This window comes from Paramormyrops kingsleyae, chromosome 6 (genome assembly GCF_048594095.1).
Source record: "Paramormyrops kingsleyae isolate MSU_618 chromosome 6, PKINGS_0.4, whole genome shotgun sequence".
In the NCBI taxonomy this organism is placed as follows: domain Eukaryota; kingdom Metazoa; phylum Chordata; class Actinopteri; order Osteoglossiformes; family Mormyridae; genus Paramormyrops; species Paramormyrops kingsleyae.
In genome coordinates this window covers 31,063,183-31,081,410 of record NC_132802.1, presented here as the reverse complement: position 1 = coordinate 31,081,410, position 18,228 = coordinate 31,063,183, and the positions used below count along the sequence as shown (strand labels likewise).

At 47.8% G+C, this 18,228-nt stretch overlaps 1 protein-coding gene across 3 annotated transcripts in view; it reads left to right on the top strand.

The window, feature by feature from the left end:
- tbc1d22b (TBC1 domain family, member 22B) overlaps positions 1-18,228 on the top strand; it is a 37,845-nt gene that overhangs the window by 2,805 nt on the left and 16,812 nt on the right. For 2 of the 3 annotated variants that reach the window (XR_002840062.1, XM_023826716.2), the window contains exons 2-8: positions 2,200-2,256; positions 2,997-3,337; positions 3,724-3,891; positions 5,362-5,432; positions 8,656-8,784; positions 10,576-10,641; positions 12,966-13,080. Coding sequence is in view for 2 of the 3 variants with exons in the window: in XM_023826716.2 (XP_023682484.1) it covers positions 2,200-2,256; positions 2,997-3,337; positions 3,724-3,891; positions 5,362-5,432; positions 8,656-8,784; positions 10,576-10,641; positions 12,966-13,080 (947 nt within the window). In the remaining variant the exon portion in view is untranslated. The remainder of the gene's footprint in view (positions 1-2,199; positions 2,257-2,996; positions 3,338-3,723; positions 3,892-5,361; positions 5,433-8,655; positions 8,785-10,575; positions 10,642-12,965; positions 13,081-18,228) is intronic. The other variant, XM_023826717.2, reaches the window with a different exon arrangement.

The following is an 18,228-nucleotide window of genomic DNA, read 5'->3' as shown; positions in this document are numbered from 1 at the left end:
ACTGTATATATATATATATATATATATATATATATATAATAAACTTTTGAGTCATGTTTACTGCTGAGGATAGCATTTTAATGTTATGTGGTTTGCTTGCTGCTCCTAAGAGGCAGCCTGAACACGTGTACCGTCCACACTGCACACACAGCAGGTGTGTTCCTGGTGACGCATATTGTGCAACACTAAGTCCCTTGCCAAGCACGATGCTGTACGGGCCATTGCGAATGGAAAGGTTGTCGTGTCAAGCCCTTGGGATGAGGCGCTCCTTCAGAGCGGCACAGGGTTCGCACGCCCGCCCGCACATTTAGCGCACTCTCGGTCACGGCGGTGTCAGTGTGTGGCCCTTTGTGGAACGGTGCCACCTATTTCTCCGGTGCCCACACTGTGCAGCCTGCGCCATTGAGCTTTCCATGTTACACAAGCTCGACGGGAGATTTTCACAAGGACCGATGCCGTCGTAACCCTTGCTGCTAACAAGATACTGACAATTTATCGGTATTACTTCAGAATGGCGTGACAATTCTGATAACCAGCGTGCACTGTCAATAGCATTAGAACTGCTTGGCCAGAATAGTTTATTAAATGCAGGTGATTTGATGTTTAGGAACCGGAGCACGTACCTTAATCAGTTGATAAGGCTTAAGGGGCTTATTGTCTAACATCAGTTGATTGAAAGCTTCTTGTTTTAAGATTAGAATGTGGTTTGGGGAGCATGCATATCTTATTACAAACACGTTGTTCGCTTTATGTTTTATTATCACAAGTAATTAAAGATGTATATCAACACGGAGAAGTGTAGCATTTTAATAATGGTGAAAGGATCCACATCGCTTGACACTAACTTGGCATACCCCTTACCCTGAAAAAACGCTAAAGTCACATCGTTTTCTCTGTTAAATCGAAAACTTCATTTGTTCAGACAGAAGTCGTGTTTCCTAATTTTGGCATCACGGATACTGACACGAATGGGGTGTACCTAGATCTGACATCACGTGTACTGCAATTATTCTTGTCATTGTAATGAAACGTAAAACAAATCACGATCTATATTTGCCATATTAAAACGGAAACTGTCGGCGAGCTTATGGACGCCAAACTGGTCATCAGACTGAGGTGGTGATTAAATACAAGGTCTGATGTGGCTGGCGTTAAGCAGATTGAAAGGCTTTTCGAGAAACCCTGTCATATGCACGACCAGCAGCGCTGTTATTAGAAAGTAGTCCGGGTAAGTAAAGTGGGATTCTGGCAGGGAAAAGCATTAGCATGCAAACAGACGCCAGGAGTTTGTAACCACTGGAATCCATCATCTGGCAACTATTTTTAAGTGTTTAGCTGCTACAATCATACTAAACCGTTCCAAGTGTTGAGATTTTTACTGTTAATTTCACTTTAAATGTACGTTAAATTGCTGTAGCGATGTAGAAGCTTGGTTAACTCGCACCAGTTCGGTGGTTAGGTGATTCCGATTGAATGGGAACCTGCTGTCGAAACGGTGTTAGCAGTCCAGTGGGTCGGGTTTGAAGGCGTAGGGGCTGTCGAAGCGGGATTAATCGGCAGATCGCTGCCCGAGGTCAGGGGCAGGCCGGAGGAAGTCACCCTTGGATTGTACCCCGCTGCGTTACAACGGATCTAATGTACAGCGCTTGGGCCTGCTCTCTTTTTACAGTCATGGCAAATCACTACTAAAAATGCGGTTTTGTGTTGCTGCTCGGTTGACTTTGCAAAATATTATTCACGATCCTGTGAATTTGGCTCCTAGGACAGAAACCAAGGTGCCACGCGCCTCTGCATAGGTATACGTTGTGGCAATCGGGAGAGTAGCTGTGTGTGCAATGAACGCCAAGGTGCAATAAGCTGAGTCTGTTTATCGGCTCATCCTGCTGTACTGCAGAGTATTCCAGGTGGTGTTATGCTGACAGTGTCTGAGAGCACTGCCGTAACTGACCCGATCCCTGATCCAGAACTTCCGGAACCACTATAGAAATAACTTAATTGTTTACTTTTCATTATTTTTCCGTAGTTACCATACTTCACCCTACTTACATTTTAACAATCGTGGGATCGTGGGAAAGTTTGATCGTGAAGTTTAATGGTAGGAAGTCGCCAGGAGGTGTCCGCGATGCTCTCCGGGGGTGTCGTCCCCCCACCCTAACCCTTCTGCATTAGTGCGCACAGCCTGCTCTCTCTTCCCTGCAGTCTGCAGCCAGTGTATGGGGCGCAGCATCCTCCCCTCGACCCGCGGATATCACTTTCGTAAGTGCTGCATGCACTGTCATCCCATCCTGCCAAGTTCCCTCCCCCCCATCGCTTTTTTTCTTCTTCTTTGTTTCCTTTGTTGCTTTTTCGAAATGCCTCACTTGACATTCTGCACATAGCTCCATTTGAACGTCTGAGTTGTTTGTGCGTAACTGGCTTACGTATTTACGTCATGTCACATCCAGTGCCTTTATCCCCGGGCTGCGTGGGCTGCTAAAATCATATTTCCCGTGACGTACTTTAAGGGAATGTAAGACCCCCGCGTGGGTTGCATGCCGGTCTTCATTTTGATCCGACTATATTGTTGAGTTAATGCTTCATTATCCGACTTGCTAATACCCATCTGTTAAATGTGATCAGTTTAAGCAATGGGTGCGAATGCTTGCTGTCTATAGAGCCCTTCCCCCCCCCCTTTTTTTTCAATGAGAGTGTTTGTTTAGCCTTGAGTCTTACTAAGGGAGATGTGAGGCCAGGCATTGGTTCTAGACACCGCCCCTGACAGCCTTCACAGCCTTAAGTTATGTCCAAATCCTATTTCATATTTCAATTCATATTTCTCCCTTTTTTGCTTTTTCTGTCTTCTGGGTTAAAACCAGTTGTCAGATTTTGGTTTTGACTCCAGATCATGAGTATTTTAGTGTTTATAGTGCTGTCAGCTCAGAGTAGACAGTCTCCTTGCCCTCCACATTAATATTTTTCCTAAATGTTAACTCGCATACTCTGCCTGTGCCCTGCAGCTTTGTGAAAGAAGCTCCCAAGCCAAACACTCTCTCTATAAAGTCCAAGAAGGTGTCCAGCTTCCACGAGTTCGCCCGCAGCACCAATGACGCGTGGGACATCGGGGACGATGAGGACGAAGAGTTCCTGGCAACCGGCCGCCATACGGCCCTTCCCCCACCAGCGCCCACGTCGGCACCGGCGCCCCCCGGCGGCCTCAGTGTGACGGAAGCACTGGATATGGACGAACAGGCAGAGTTCAAAGCAGAAGATGGGCGGGACAAAGGGAAGATGGGCAGCAGACAGACCAATGGGAGAGTGGTGAAGTCGAACAGTGAGGTCCAGCTCAGCACTGCAACAGGTGATGATGTAACACTTTTGAGCATAAATATGTACCATTTTTACAACATTGTCAACATTATTCACTTCACATGGGCGTGATCATGTTTTGGCTCATAAGTATATGTTTCAGACTTCTTCTTTTAAATCATCCACCAGTCTTATAACTGGTCATGGAGTGTTCTGGAACCTGTCCCTGGCAGCAAGTAGTTTGTATTGTTTTCTGTATGGACTGGGACTAGCACAAACCAGCCCAAGTCTATCAGAGATGGCAACCGCATGTTATTTCTAATGCTTTGGATAATAGTGTTTGTTACTTCATTGCCACGGTCAGCAGAATAGAGCAGATGCACAGTGTAGCATTTGTCAGGTTTGCTAGTGTAAAATCGGCTTCCTTCTCTTCTCCAGTTCGCTCCCCCTTACAGAAGCAGCAGTCCCTCCCACTCCGTCCCATCATCCCTCTGGTGGCCCGCATTTCAGACCAGAATGCCTCTGGAGCCCCGCCCATGACCGTCCGGGAGAAGAGCCGACTGGACAAGTTCCGTCAGCTGCTGGCCAGTCCCAACACAGACCTGGGTGAGCTCCGCCCCGTCCGCCTCCTCCTCCTCCTCCTCCCCAGCCATCTGTGTGATTCTGAGAGAGAGCGAGAGCGAGAGAGCAAAGGGTAGCAATTATTTCTATTAGATGGTCCAAAGCAGAAAGCCATCACTCGCCGGAACAGGAAATTTTATAACTTCCGGCAAACCCACGCATCAGGTTGCCCTGCACTGTCAAGGAAACATGGTGCTCGATAGAATTGCTATGGGTGAATACCACTTCACTGCGTCATACACCGTAATGGTGAGCCAATCGCAACAGCAAGAGATCGTCCCTATGACAAATCACTGTCAGAGTGATTGTGTTACTCTTACTGAGCAAACATGTTAGGGAATTTTTACGGTGGGTATAGACGGCAGATTGTAAGAAGTCTACAGATATGTAATGTCAAAATAATAATTATAACCAGCATTTTTAATTCATTCCAGTCATCTTACATTGATATATAGACCATTTGATTATAGTAAAGGTATTTGAAGGTTTTCAAGTAATTAAGTAATTTCAATCCATCTAGTTTTGATAGGTAATTTTAATGGAATAGAAATTCAGTAGGGATTTTATACCATGCAAGAGAGCAGTCAGTGCTGTTGTGCGTCCTGGGGTGTCAATGGCACGTGGCACACTGAGAGGGTCCCAGAATTCTCATCCATTTGAAATGGAAGTCTACAGTTTTTAAACATTCAAACACAGCATGACATGGTTAAAGATATTATCATTATTATTTGTCGCTAATGTGAAAGTACTACTGCCCAAAGACCTGCAGTTTTACCTTAGTACCATGTGAGGGAGCCAGTGCTCCACCACTAGACTTCATAAGGACAGTAAATCGGGGCAAGTGGTTCCCAGTCAGTCAGAGCTGCTTCTCTACAATCCTTTGAACTGACACCAAGCTTTGTGTTTTCTTGGACTGTGTTCTGCGGCTGGCCTTATTCTACTCATAGCGCACACACTGCTAAATATCATTTTTCAAAGCATTAATCCGGGACTCAGTCAGATCAATGTTAATGTCCAGCCAAAGGAAATCAGACTGGGCCTATTATGCCAGCCTTCTAGTGCATTCTCTCTCTCTCTCTCTCTCTCTCTCTCTGACTCACCCTCACACACACCCTCTGTTTTTGTTTAGCTATTTTGAAGACATCCCTTTCTAGTGGTTTCAAATGCACAGGCAATCGCATTATTTTAGATTTATATTCTTTTGCTGAGCATGATTTATCACGCTTTCTCCATCTTTCGTAAGCATATGCATCACCTGTCTCATTATTCTAATGGCTGAAGATGATTCATACATGCAGTATTTTATTTTGTTGAAGGTTTTACATACACTCTGTTTTAATCTAGCAGTATATACGTTTGAAGATTGGTTCCTTTGGGTGTCTGTGTGCTCCTCCTCTTCCTGTGTACCGGCATCAGTGCTCTCATTCTTTTTTTTTGCTTTCTTTCTTTCCGCAGAGGAGCTGCGGAAGCACAGCTGGTCCGGGATCCCGCGGGAGGTGCGGCCCGTCACTTGGAGACTCCTATCGGTGAGTCTCCCTGCCCGTTCCCCGTTGCTACGTAGGTATCTGTCTTTCCTGTGGCTAAAGGAAAGTGGAGAACCTCCGGCCGGCTTGGGCGTCACGGTCAGGTACAGAACTTTCGACTCTCGGTGGCGGGTAACGTTGATCTGGGGTGGCTTCCATAGCTCACTGTGTTTATGCTGTTCGTGTTAAAACGGAAACGAGGAATTAGAATATTGTCTGATTTGGGGTAATTTAGGTTGTAATTCAAACTTTTGGAGTGTGTTTTTATGCCACTTGACTGGCAACTGAAAGGCAGCTGGAGGTGGTTCAAGATCCAAATAACTGCCTGACTGGGTGAAAACCAGTGCCCCCTGTAGTCCTGGAGGACCCGGGATTATGCACCTAACCCCAGGAAAGCTGCACAGGAGAGAAAGAGCTTGGCAATGTGTGATATTTTACAGAACAATAAAGCGCAGCAGGGGAGGTGCTGTACTTGCCAAGGAGTTGTGGTCACAATGCAGACTGTGGCCTTTGAAAGGCCACTTGTTTTATTCTATGAGGGAGGCGGAGCAGAGCCGGCCAGCGTTTGGTCAAAGACCTGAAGCTGGGGCCCGTGGTTCCAGGACTGTGTACCGTCAGCTGACAGAAAGCCAGAGGTCAGCTGGGTCTTGTCAGCCGTCTATGGTCCCCTGCTGGATTCTCTCTCTTTTTCTCTGGAGTCCTTCATAATTCAGATTAGACAGGGATCCACCAATAGGGTCTCCTGCCCAAAATCCTGGGCACAATCCAAAAGGCGTGTTGTGTAACCAGGATCCACTTTGTGCAAGGTTAATTACCCACTTGCCCCCCAAGTCAGATTGCTGTTTTTTTGACTGAGTGGGCAATGCTGTGTTGCTGGTCCTCTCTCTGTAGGCAGTGACCTTGTCTTTGCTGCTTACTGATATGGGGGGGGGGGGGGCGTGGAGCCTTTGTGGAGTAAAAAATCCATAATCGTATCCAGTACACACTGAAACACAAGTTGACAGACTCGCATCTGAGTGTTTGCACAGGTGAGCTTGAGGGCCGATGCCTGATGTCACTCTCTCACATTCACTGCTCCATAGCGTCCAATCAGCTCTCACCCCAGTATGTGTCATCAGTAAGAATTTTGAATATGTGAGACCTGCAGGTTTAGCATAATGTCCAAAGGGAAAGTGCTCATGGGAGTTTCACTTACACAAAAAATGTTCTGAGGGCAGAATGAAAAAAAATAATTGATTGGTTCAGAGAGAGAACAAATCAAATGTCTTGGTCCTGCCTCCTCTACTTGCTTGGACCTACCTCCTCTACAATCTGTTTGGTTGTCCCTCAGAAACAATCATTTCGTTCTGCCCTAAGAACATTTTCATGTACTGTAAGTAAAAGTCCCACGAGCAGAGAATGTGGCTGTCTAGCTGTAGCTGAGGTGTGCTGCTCAGATGCCAAGGACTGTAAGTCTGCTGGAAAGGGTTAGACGAACGGCACTGTGCTGTGAGCACGCGCCCGTACACACACACACACACACACACACACACACACACACACACACACACACAGACTTCAGGCTGGCTGCGGACACTCCGCTTTGGATACTCAGGCCTGCTTGTACAGCAGTTTATTGATATATTTTATTTATCCACGCGTTTTAACTCTTCCTTCGCAATGGATTGACCGTCATATAGGAATCTTTATCTCCCTGACAGCAGTCCTGCCATTCCCCGGGATGCCTGCTTGTCTGTGAGCGGTGCCTGGAGCCCAAGGTCTCGCAGAGCGGTGCCGGGGGGGGGGGTCACAGGCACGCTGCTCATTTTGTCGGCCACTGATCCTGAGCCTGTTCGCTCATCATTCCTGCATAGCTCTCAGTACGGAAATCAGAAGTGATCTGGTCTAGTTTTATGTAGCAGTAAGATGCCCTGTCTTAGAGGCCAACAGTACGGATCGGCCTGTTTTATTCTCCACATCTGTGTTTTTAAACACCAGGGGCAGCTGGCAAAAGGTTAAATTACAGTGATAATTATTTTAATAGAATTCTGCGATATGCTGATAAATCTGCACATGACCTTAACAGATCAGGCCTGGAGCAACCATATTAATCATAATTACCAGCAGTGATGACATGCTGCCCTCACACCTCCAGGGTTGCGGGTTCGAATCCCGCGCCTGCTCTGTTGTTGGCACGTCCTCCCTGTGTTGGGCTGGTTTTCTCTGTGTGCTTTGGTTTCCTGCAGTCCTAAGATGACCCGGATTGGATGCGGTATGTGGATGTAGAAAGTGGGCCAGCTCTGTGACTGGAGTTTGTGTACTGGTATATACTTGCAGTATGCCGCTTTACCCTGCGGCGAGAGTCATCCCTGCTCATCATGTACAGCATTCACCTGAGATGTTTGGCAGGGAAGACGGGCACGTGGTAGCAGCCAATGGGAAACATGAAAGGCGTATAGCGGCCCCAATCTGTCATATGAAATCCTCTATATTATTCATACATAAAGCACAGTAGGGTTGGCACTGGGTGGCATCTGAAGCTGGAAACCATAAATGACAGCTGATCTGTTTCTGGGCTGAGTCATCTGGGGTCTCCTCCCCTTTGGGTGCAGGAGGATACAGACCTAGTCTGTGATAACCAAGCAAGCATCCAGCTGAAGAAGCGCCGCCCTGGTGGTTGGCAGTGATAAATCCACCCATGTGCACAGCTGCCTGGCTCACAACCTGTACGAGGGGTACGGAGTCCTGCTATCCATTCTAGGCCATGATTGGCTACAGATAAGCAGACCACGTAGATGCCGTGACTGGGAATGTTCGTTAGGGCCCTGCGCACTGCCATGCCGACCAGGTGTTTGAATTGGCTCCTGATTGAATATGAGTTAGGAGGAATACAAACCGGGGAGGGATAGACTGGGGAATGTGCGGGGACTGGGGAGAGAGGGACAAATGGAGATCGGCTGGGTGAGAGCAGACAAAACGGTCTCGATTTAGGAGGGCATCTTCAGTCATGTGTGCGACTGCCGTGCCGTGTCCCTGTGCCGAGCTTTTTCGTTTGCATTCGGAATGTCGCCAGTCTGTGTCATCACTTCCGTTGATGTGGGCATTAGAGCGCGAGCACCGGTGGAGGGATTAGCGGCCCGGCAGGCTGCGAGCCCAGGGGTGCGATGAGTCACAGCGCAAAGCGAGAGGATGAGGCGGAGTGACGGCAGACGCCGAGGTCATTGTTACTCTCTCCCCTCCCACTTAGGGTTACCTTCCAGCCAACATGGAGCGCAGGGAGCTGGTGCTGAAGCGGAAGAGGGAGGAGTATTTTGGCTTCATCGAGCAGTATTACCACTCCAGGACGGACGAGAACCACAGGGACACCTACAGGCAGGTTAGTCCCCCTCCCCACCACCAGGAGGCGATGGAGATCTCAGCTGATGAGTTTCCTCCCGGGTTGCTTAAGTGTGAGAGCGGGCCCATCCCTGCCCCCCAGTGCTCTGCACGGCATCACACACGGCACGGAAAACGCAGCCTTGTGGGGAGGCCCAGTGCCTTGAAGGCTCCGCACGCGTCTTCTGAAGGAGAGCCAGACAAGCGGGATCACGCTTCTCTGACCTGACAGTTTACTCCCTCATGGGGCCAAACTCAAATGACAGAGCGGTACAGTGGCAGCCTCCGCCCAGCCCGATTGCCCTCGCAGACCCCCGGCGCTCTCGCCCGGTGCTGCTCTCCCACAGTCCCACGTCACACCCCGAGCCCCCGTCTGTGATTTGGCGGTTTGTTTGGTGACAGTGTGGCTGCAGGCAACACCGACGCTGGCCGAGCTCTTTCAGATCTCCTCCTTTCAGTCCACCTGCAGAGACCTTGGTCTGACCATCACAGGTGTGCTTGGAAGAGCATTAAGAGAGCACTATCAAACCAGTGCGGACAGACAGCCAGACTCCGCTTTGCTCTGTGGATTTCAAGAGTGGTTGCAATGGACGTGCAAAGACCATGAATTTGTCAATAATCAAATATTCCTCGTTAGTGCAGGAAGGGACCACTGGCTTCATTACAGCCTCGCATGCTGAAGACTGCATGGTTACTCCCCATCATTAAATTAGCTCTCCCAGCAACGAGGCGTAGCAGAGCCTGCTGGATTCTGGTTTTCGTGGTGATAAAAGATCTCCCCTTTTTAAATATTTACCTTATTTTCTTCGACTACTTCGGTTTCACCTTCCCAAAAGTTGTTAAATATGTATCAGCTTGGAAGGGAGTTTGAAGCGCAGTATAAATTTTCCAGGAGAGCTTTTGAAGGGGCAGAGGGGCCTGTTGAGGGGGGAAGCCGGATCAGCATGGTCTGGGGACTCGAACCCGGGCCCAGTCCCCCTTCCAGGAAACTGGGGTCCCAGGAAGCTTTGGACCTTTTTAAAGGAGCCACAGAAATGTTTACAAAAATGAGTGACCTTCTCCTTTATTTATTTTGTTTGTTAATTTTACTTTATTTATTTATTTTTATTTACTTATTTATTTTAAACAGCGTTTCATTAATGAGTCTGGGCAAAATCGATACTCCCACAGCCTGTAAAACTCAAGTTAATGGTGCAGCACTCATGCTCTGTGTCTCTTGCATTTTACCTCTGCTTCACTCTCCCTTCATGATTCCTCTGAGCTTCTCCCTCGCCAAGAGTAAATCAGATCTTTGTACATTTATGGCCCGCTGAATCTCATCGGCGAGGCCTCTGTCGGTCTGGAGCCGGTCACTGATACCCCCACCCCCCCGAAGGCCTCCCCTCGGGGTGGCCATCGACCCCCGTCCTGCCCCAGTATGACCCACTCTGCTGGGGGCTTTAGCTGTATGTAGCGCTGAATGAGGTGTCTAAGAGGACCAAGCAGACTTTTAAAAAGGACCCCCTCCAGTGGGCAGCACTCTCATTCTGTGTAATTTAAGGCCCCCGTTTGCGATGGGATGCCCGTGTTGCTTTGGCATTAACCTGTGCTGCCATCCCTCACCTCCAGTGCGGCACCGCTGTGTCCCCTATGACATCATGGCATAGTGGGCGGGGCCTGGGCTGCCTGCCTGAGGGTTTCAGCAGAAAGGCTGTGTGTGTGAGGTACCTTCACATTAACCCCAAGGTCGGCGGCCCCGAGTCCCTCAGCAGCGATCTGCTCGCTCACACCCTCGTGCTGCTTTCTTCCGCAGATCCACATCGACATCCCCCGGACGAACCCCCTCATCCCACTCTTCCAGCAGCCGCTGGTGCAAGAGGTGAGACGCAACCCCCCCCAGTGTACAGCAGCACGCCTAACATGTCTGAACACAGTCAGCTGCTGGTCTCCTGTGGTGGGGGGGGGGGCGCTGAGACGTGTGATTATGAGTGGGGCGGAAGGGTGTTAACATGGTGTTAATGGGAGAGGTCACAGCGAGCAGAGTCTCCTGCAGCCGTGTATCTGCGGGTTGTGCAAATGGAGGGCAGGCATGTGCAAAGGCTGTCTTTGTATGTGTGTGCAGGATCCTGTGTGTGTGTGTGTGTGTGTGTGTGTGTGTGTGTGTGTGTACATTTTTGCCCATGTTTGCACCTTTGTGTGTTTACCCCTGTTTGCACATGTATGCATGTTTCTCCATGTGTATGTGGGTGTGTTTTAGCTAGTTTGTGTGTGTGCACATTTGCATGTGCCTGTATTTGTGTGTGTGTGTGTGTGTGTGTGTGCACATTTGCGTGTGTGTGTGTGTGTGTGTGTGTGTGTGTGTGTGTGTGTGTGTATCTGTTTGCATGTTGGTGTGTGCGCGCCTTGACAAGCATGCATTAGCAGGTGTTTCAGTACGTTATTTTGGGGAAGGTGTCAATGATGGATGCTCTTTTGGGTGTGCGTGTGGTGGGGGCCTGTATAACGTATTAATGCTACGTCCCAGCAGGGGGTGCTGTGGGTGTGTCAGAAAATATCTGTCCAAGTAAGAATTGTCCCTCTTGATTTGGTAAGGAAAAGTAGAGGCACGGGGTCAAAGGGCAGCAGACAGAATTTCTGAACCCCCCCCTCCCCCCCCCCCATCATTATTCATAACCATACTTTCCATTTCATTTTTTTCTTTCTGAGATAGAGAAAATGCAAAAATCAGATAATTCAATTTGCCTTGAACTTTGGGAAATTACATTAAACTTTAATATGGTTCTAGAATAATTCTGGTGAAGATAATTTCTTCAGAATATATATTTTTCTTAGCTTTCACACTGTGCCGCATGCATGTGAGATTAGAGGCCCACAGACTGTTTCATTCTATAGGAAATTAAACTTAAGTGTGAAGGACTTTGGGCTCCACAGGCTGTTTTAGGAGAATTGTCCTCATGGCAACAGGCTCTGCTTTAAAACTGCCACAGGTTCAGGCTGAACAGAGGTCAGCTATATTGTAGGGGGTAGAAGCTTCTGGAAAAGCAGCCGCAAGATGACAATGCTATAACAGGAAGATATGGCCATTTACAGCAGAGACACTCTGTAAAATCAGATTTTCCGTTTGTACTTATATAGGAGGAACAATTTTTTTTTTTGCAAGTTCAGCCACGTACTGAAAGCGAGCAGCACACTGTCAGCCATAAGGGAGACTCAGGAGTGTTAGGCAGACCTGCCAGTCGAGGCCGGGAAGCCCGAGTTAGGAAGGAATCCCCTCGGAACGCGGTTTGCTTCCGTGTCCTCTTGTTAATGCAGGCACGCATTTCACATCCCAGTCGTCCTTCATGTGCCTTAAAGCCGGTGGTAATCAATTACAGGAAGAAGATATAAAGAAGGAAGAGTGATCAGATTTAAAGCAGGGCCCTCCGAAGCAGCTGCCTGACAGTGCGGTGCTCGCTGCGGTCTCCTTCGGGGAGGCGTGTGCGTTATTTACCCGTCATTGTCCCTGACACGCTCCGGCGGTGCCTCCAGGGGGAGCAGTTTAGTGCCGCCTCTCCCCGGAGGGACAGCAGACGCTCCCCCTCTTCCTCCACTTGCACCCCCTCTCCCCCCCCCCACTCCAGTCCGGCGTCTCCCAGCGGCGTGCTCACGCTCCAGCCCTGCTGGGAATCAGCTGCTCCAGCCGTCATGACATCAGCCATGTTCAGGCTATTTTCACTGCTTTGATTTCAGAGAATAAGAGACACGTATAGGGAGTGGCAATGAAAGAGAATGGACTAGAATGAAAGTAACCCAGGTACAGTGGTTTACCAATGGACTGAATTAAATTTGTATTTCAAATTTAAAGCTAAGTGTTAGTTTGGCAAGCGTTTACAATCCTGATATTTACAGCCCTGAGTTATGGATATAAAATGCAATACTCAGAATCATCATCATCACCACCACAGTCATCTTCACCCTCATCACTACAGCAACCATCATAACTATCATTGCTGATGCAAGCATTCAGAAAGCAATAATCATTATGGGTACTATTATAACCGCAATTATCATCATCATCATCATCATTGCTGATACAACGACCACAGTCGTCATCATTGCTGATACAGCCACCACAATCTCAGTCATCATCACCATGACACATCATCACTGATGCACAATCATCATTATCGTCATCCGGGTCTCTTGTCTTTGTTTGCCACCTAGGTGTTTGAGAGAATCCTGTTTATCTGGGCAATTCGCCACCCCGCCAGTGGCTATGTACAAGGCATCAACGATCTGGTCACCCCATTCTTTGTGGTCTTCCTTTCTGAGTTTGTGGGTAAGTCTCCCCTGGTATCTTGACCAGCACAAGATATTTACAAAAACTTTGAAGTGATTTTTTTTTTCCTAAGTTTATTTTTAAGATTCTGTCTCTGTTTACATATGCACCTTTTATTCTTTCAGGCATCTTTTTAATCAGCCTTATTTTCTGATGTTACACTAATCTGGTAGCGTATAGTCATTTATTTTGGTTTGAATCCTTAGTAATTGGTCTTGTCGTAAGGTTGATTGAGTTTCTTAAAATTTCTCTAGGGACTCCTCCAGAGAAGTGGTGCTGCTTTCAATGCTCGTTTCCATTAATATTGTTTCGGTTATTGTTCAAAACAAAACAATGCTTATTTAAGGTTTGTGCAGTTCCCATATCCCACACTTGGGAAGTGTGTCTTGGAAAGCAGCTAATGTTTAATGAATTGTAAATCATTCTTTAAATAGCAAAACATGGGTGGCCTGTACCATCTGTCTTTCACTGCCAAATGTGGCACAACAAGCAGATGTACCGACAGAACAGAGTGCATGAAAGTCTCAAATCAGAAATGTCATTCATTGCTTGCCTCTAGAGTGCAGTGGCTGTATGTTGCCTTGGACTAGAGTGAATAATAAAGTAACTGTCCAACAGGCTTATAAATATCGCACATGCAGATAGACAGACCATAATAACAGAATGATGTGACAGTAGAGAGCAGAAAATGACATTTTGGTAAAACTGTCACATGATGTAAATACAAAAGAAATATGAACAATTTAATATGTTTGCAGTGAAAACACATAGATATGTACTGTTTGCTGGGAAAATGAAATGGTTTACAAAGATAAAGAGGCAAGGAAGATGAGAAATAAATGGAAGCTTTAGAAGGGCCCTACAGCCATGTGGTGCGATTCCCTGTGGGTGATCCGGGCCGTGAGATCCTCATTGCTGAGGACCCAGGCGACTGAACCAGTCCCGTGTACCAGCTCCCTGCGGCAGATGGATGGTCATTTCTGGGGCGTGGGACTGAACTGTGTGTCTGCCTGGGGGGTCCCCAGCCAGGATGCCGAGGTCTCTTGTCATGTGGTGGGTGTAGCGACGTGCTGCATCAGTGCATATACCCAACCTGACCTGACCTTTCAGGGTCTGTGATAACGTTAATCGACGTGAACCCGGCAGCGCCAGGGTCATCAGAAAAGAAGTTAAATGGTATAAATCTGCTACCTATGAACTGAATACGTGGAGCACAAGCTTTCAAGCCGTAACCATTGGACCAGTACTGTATGCATGTCTAAGATCAAATGGGTTTAAGATGGAATTTCTACTTAAAATGAAGGGACAGTATGAAGATCAAAGCCGCCTGGGTAAAATCCGGAGGTACGGCTCCGTCTGTCTGTCCCAGAGGCAGGTCCGCGAAGGGGCCTCGGCTAGCCGGCGGCTCACATCCACGGCCCGCTCCTCACTTCCTGGATTCACTGGCTTCATCCCCTGAGTGGCACTGAGGACGGACATTCGCCTCGCTTGTCTTTGTCAGTGTTGCAGTCTAATGGAGAGCTGCCTTTTTTTGTCAGTAGCGGGGTTGACGTGTCTGGCTCCTCCGCACCTCCCCAGGGTTATATCGATGGCGCCGGAGACACGGACAGGCTGGTGTAAGCGTAGCTGCTGGCAGATGGAGAGGGCAGCCTGTCGTTTGTGCTGTTACCCAAACTGGCCCTGAGGTGTAGTGAGAATAGGCTGTCATTGCTGCTAAGAGACGGAAGACTTTTAAAAACAGGGGAAAATGTGTCTTGTGCCCTTAAGTCATCCAGATTGTGTTTCTTTTGTGTTTCCATAAGGATGTGTGTTAGGGCTGGTTAATACAACGCATCCATGTCTGCATCATGGCCGGCGTGCGTTTTCTGCATTGATTCCATGCAGTCTGTGTATCTACGCAAGGAATAAACGTGACGTGTACGCGAGATGCAGTACCACCAAAAATTGGGGTGGCAGTATGGTCACCTTTTGTCACGGGCCTACAGTACGTGTTTTTATATGGTTCAGTTAGTATTAAAGTACCTACTAGGACGGGTGAGTTCGGAGCGGCCACATTCTTTACTCTTGAACTGTTTTTTTTTTTTTTTTTTTTTTTTTTTTTATAAGAATGAGTGGCCAAAACTGAACATTTCCAGAGGTGAGAGAGAATATTCCAAGGACTACTGTGTGCCTCTGTGTACAGCTTCTTCACAATTTAATGGCAGTTTAAGTTTCTTCTGCTTCCGAATTCAATCTGATGCCAGAAAGCAGTGTCATGTCTAATATTCTAACTTTCACAAGCGGCAGTATTTTACAGTACAGTTCTGGGATTTAATCTTGGTGATAAAATTCGCCAACAGTGTGCGGTTTACGTTTCGCTAGAACATTTATATTGTTATAGGAAACAAAAGTTAGCAAGCTTTGCAAAATTAATGACCACTCCGTTTCAGGATTTTCTAGTATATGTTTAACAGGGTACTCGCGGTCATGGAAAACCTGGAAAAGTTGTGGAATTTTTAAATAATTTTTCCAGGCCCTGGATAAGTTTTGAAATTCTTGGATAGAGAAGAAAAGTTTTGGAAACTAACCTTGTTCATTTTTGTTTCCCGCTTCCTGGAAATGTGCGAGTGGAAATCAATAGTTAACTACCTTATACTGTTCTTTCTACTTTAGTTTTACAAACTTTTGGGTTTTGGAAATTTTTCTTATGGTACTGGAAAAGTCATGGCATTATTCTGCTAGAATTGGGGGGACCCTGGTTTCACCTGTTTGTGAGAAATTTCTTTTGAACTAATTTTGCATTGTAAATATTGCAATAGTTATCACAAAAAATTGTTTGAAGTACTAACTACCATGAGATATCTAACAACATAAAATGCAACATTCAGCATGAAGTAGTAAAACGATGTGTGACAGAACATTCCCTGTACGATGTGGAGCATATGGTGAAATATAGAGAATGCTGCAGCAGTATTACAAAATTAGCAACTCGCTGTGGAGGCAGCGAGTGTAAAACTTTTCATGTCACAACCTCATACAAACAAGTGAGGCTGGAAACAAAGGAGCCGACCAAGACGGTTTTCTCACACTGCCCCCTGGTGGACATAACCTTTACTCCTCCAGGTTGATGTTAACCACGCATGTAAGTACCAGCAGTAGCACTGCTTGCATAGCGACAACATGCATAAATGCACGTGTTGCACGCTTAGAATATAAACCAACCCTTAGGCTGCTGTATAGTATTAGTATTCCTAAAATGACAGAATTCTGTTTACCCCCATTGCTGTAAAATTGGGCATAAACCTAGTTTTGCAGAACTGTGTTATGGTGTATGAATGAATACTTCATAGATGGTGTGGTGACTCAGTGGGTAGCACGGTTGCCATAGACCTCAGAGGATAGGGTTCATCTCCCATTTCTGGAGTCGTGACCCAGGATAAGCAGTTAGAAGATGGATAGAGGGGTGCGTACCGTATCTACTTATCGAGCCCCTGTTTTCTTTAGGTCTGAGTTAAATTTCACTATTCCTTTCTAAAAGAGAATTATAATGGACTGTTAGAAATCCAAATTGTTCCAGCACCGAACAGAAGGTTCTGACCCTGTCCTCCATAAACACCATCCAGTTTTTAACAGCTTTTAGATTGCACTGTGTGAAAGGCACTGCCTGTTGACCCGCAAAGCCCACTAATTGGTTCTGAAAACACCAGGTAAAAGCCCAGGGGCCGATGCCTGGCGGCGCGCCAAAGCACCGGACCGACCCGCGTCAGTACCGATCCGGAATGAAAGTGCCCCCCCCCCGCCACTCTGCTTCATACTCTGGGAAGGTTAATTACACATAGGTGCTTAAGGATTGGGGGAGAACAAAGATGGCTTATTGATCTCTTCCTGTATGTAGCGTCCCAGCAATGTCACCCCTGTACAGCCAGGGACGGTAATGCTGATTAGTCCACAGTGTCGATCAATGGCAGCCGAACTGCCCCAGCACCTCCCTGTCATGCTGTCCCTCTTTACTCACAAAGTCCTTTATTGACTACACACCTTTTAAATGGACGCCCCTTCAGATGTGTTAGTATTTTTCGTCCCCCACACACAGTGCCCGTGGCGGGGGCGGCTGGACCACAATAGCTCATGTGGAATGGACTGCATCGATCGGATGGATATAGCTGCATAGAGAGCCGGCTGCTGTGTGCAGGGAGGGGCCCGGGCGTCATTTGGCCCAGGAGTGGTGAGGGGCGGGGCTTGACTTCCAGGAGGCCTTTTATGCGGGGCGTGACATACAGGAGGCCTTTTATGCGGGGCGTGACATACAGGAGGACTCTTATGCGGGGCGTGACATACAGGAGACCTCTTATGCGGGGCTTGACATACAGGAGGCCTCTTATGCGGAGCGTGACATACAGGAGGCCTCTTATGCGGGGCTTGACTTCCAGGAGGCCTTTTATGCGGGGTGTGACATACAGGAGGCCTCTTATGCGGGGCGTGACATACAGGAGGCCTCTTATGCGGAGCGTGACATACAGGAGGCCTCTTATGCGGGGCGTGACTTCCAGGAGGCCTCTTATGCGGGGCGTGACTTCCAGGAGGCCTCTTATGCGGGGCGTGACTTCCAGGAGGCCTCTAATGCGGGGCGTGACATACCGGAGGCCTCTTATGTGGGGCGTGACATACCGGAGGCCCCTGTAACCTTGGGCGCTGTGATACACTCACATTCTTGGCTTTAGGGGTCCACTGGCAGGAGCCCATTACAAAAGGCAGGTCAACAAACACACCTGCGAGATTCACTGTAAAATGTAACACAACTGTCCATAAAAACTGTACAGAAGGCTGGAGTGTCATGCAGATGTCTGACTAGCAGATGTGCGCTGCTCCTTCTGAGCTCACTGTCCCCAGCTTCACTGCAGCCCCCGTCTCGCTCCTGTCTAGGCTGCTCTGTGTCACAGAGTGCAGCATTTAGAGGAGGGCCAGGAGACGCTGAAGTCTTTGGCAGGCGTTTGGGACCGATTTCAGCAATGTCCCAGATACACTATTATCTCTCTTACCTGAGCCATATGGAGGGGCCAGGGTGGCCTGACATAGATGCCACTGCTTGGCTTTCTAGCCTTTACTATTACTCTATATTATAGCAGCAGAAATATGGCCGCTCGTGATTGGCGGTCCCAGCTGCAGCCA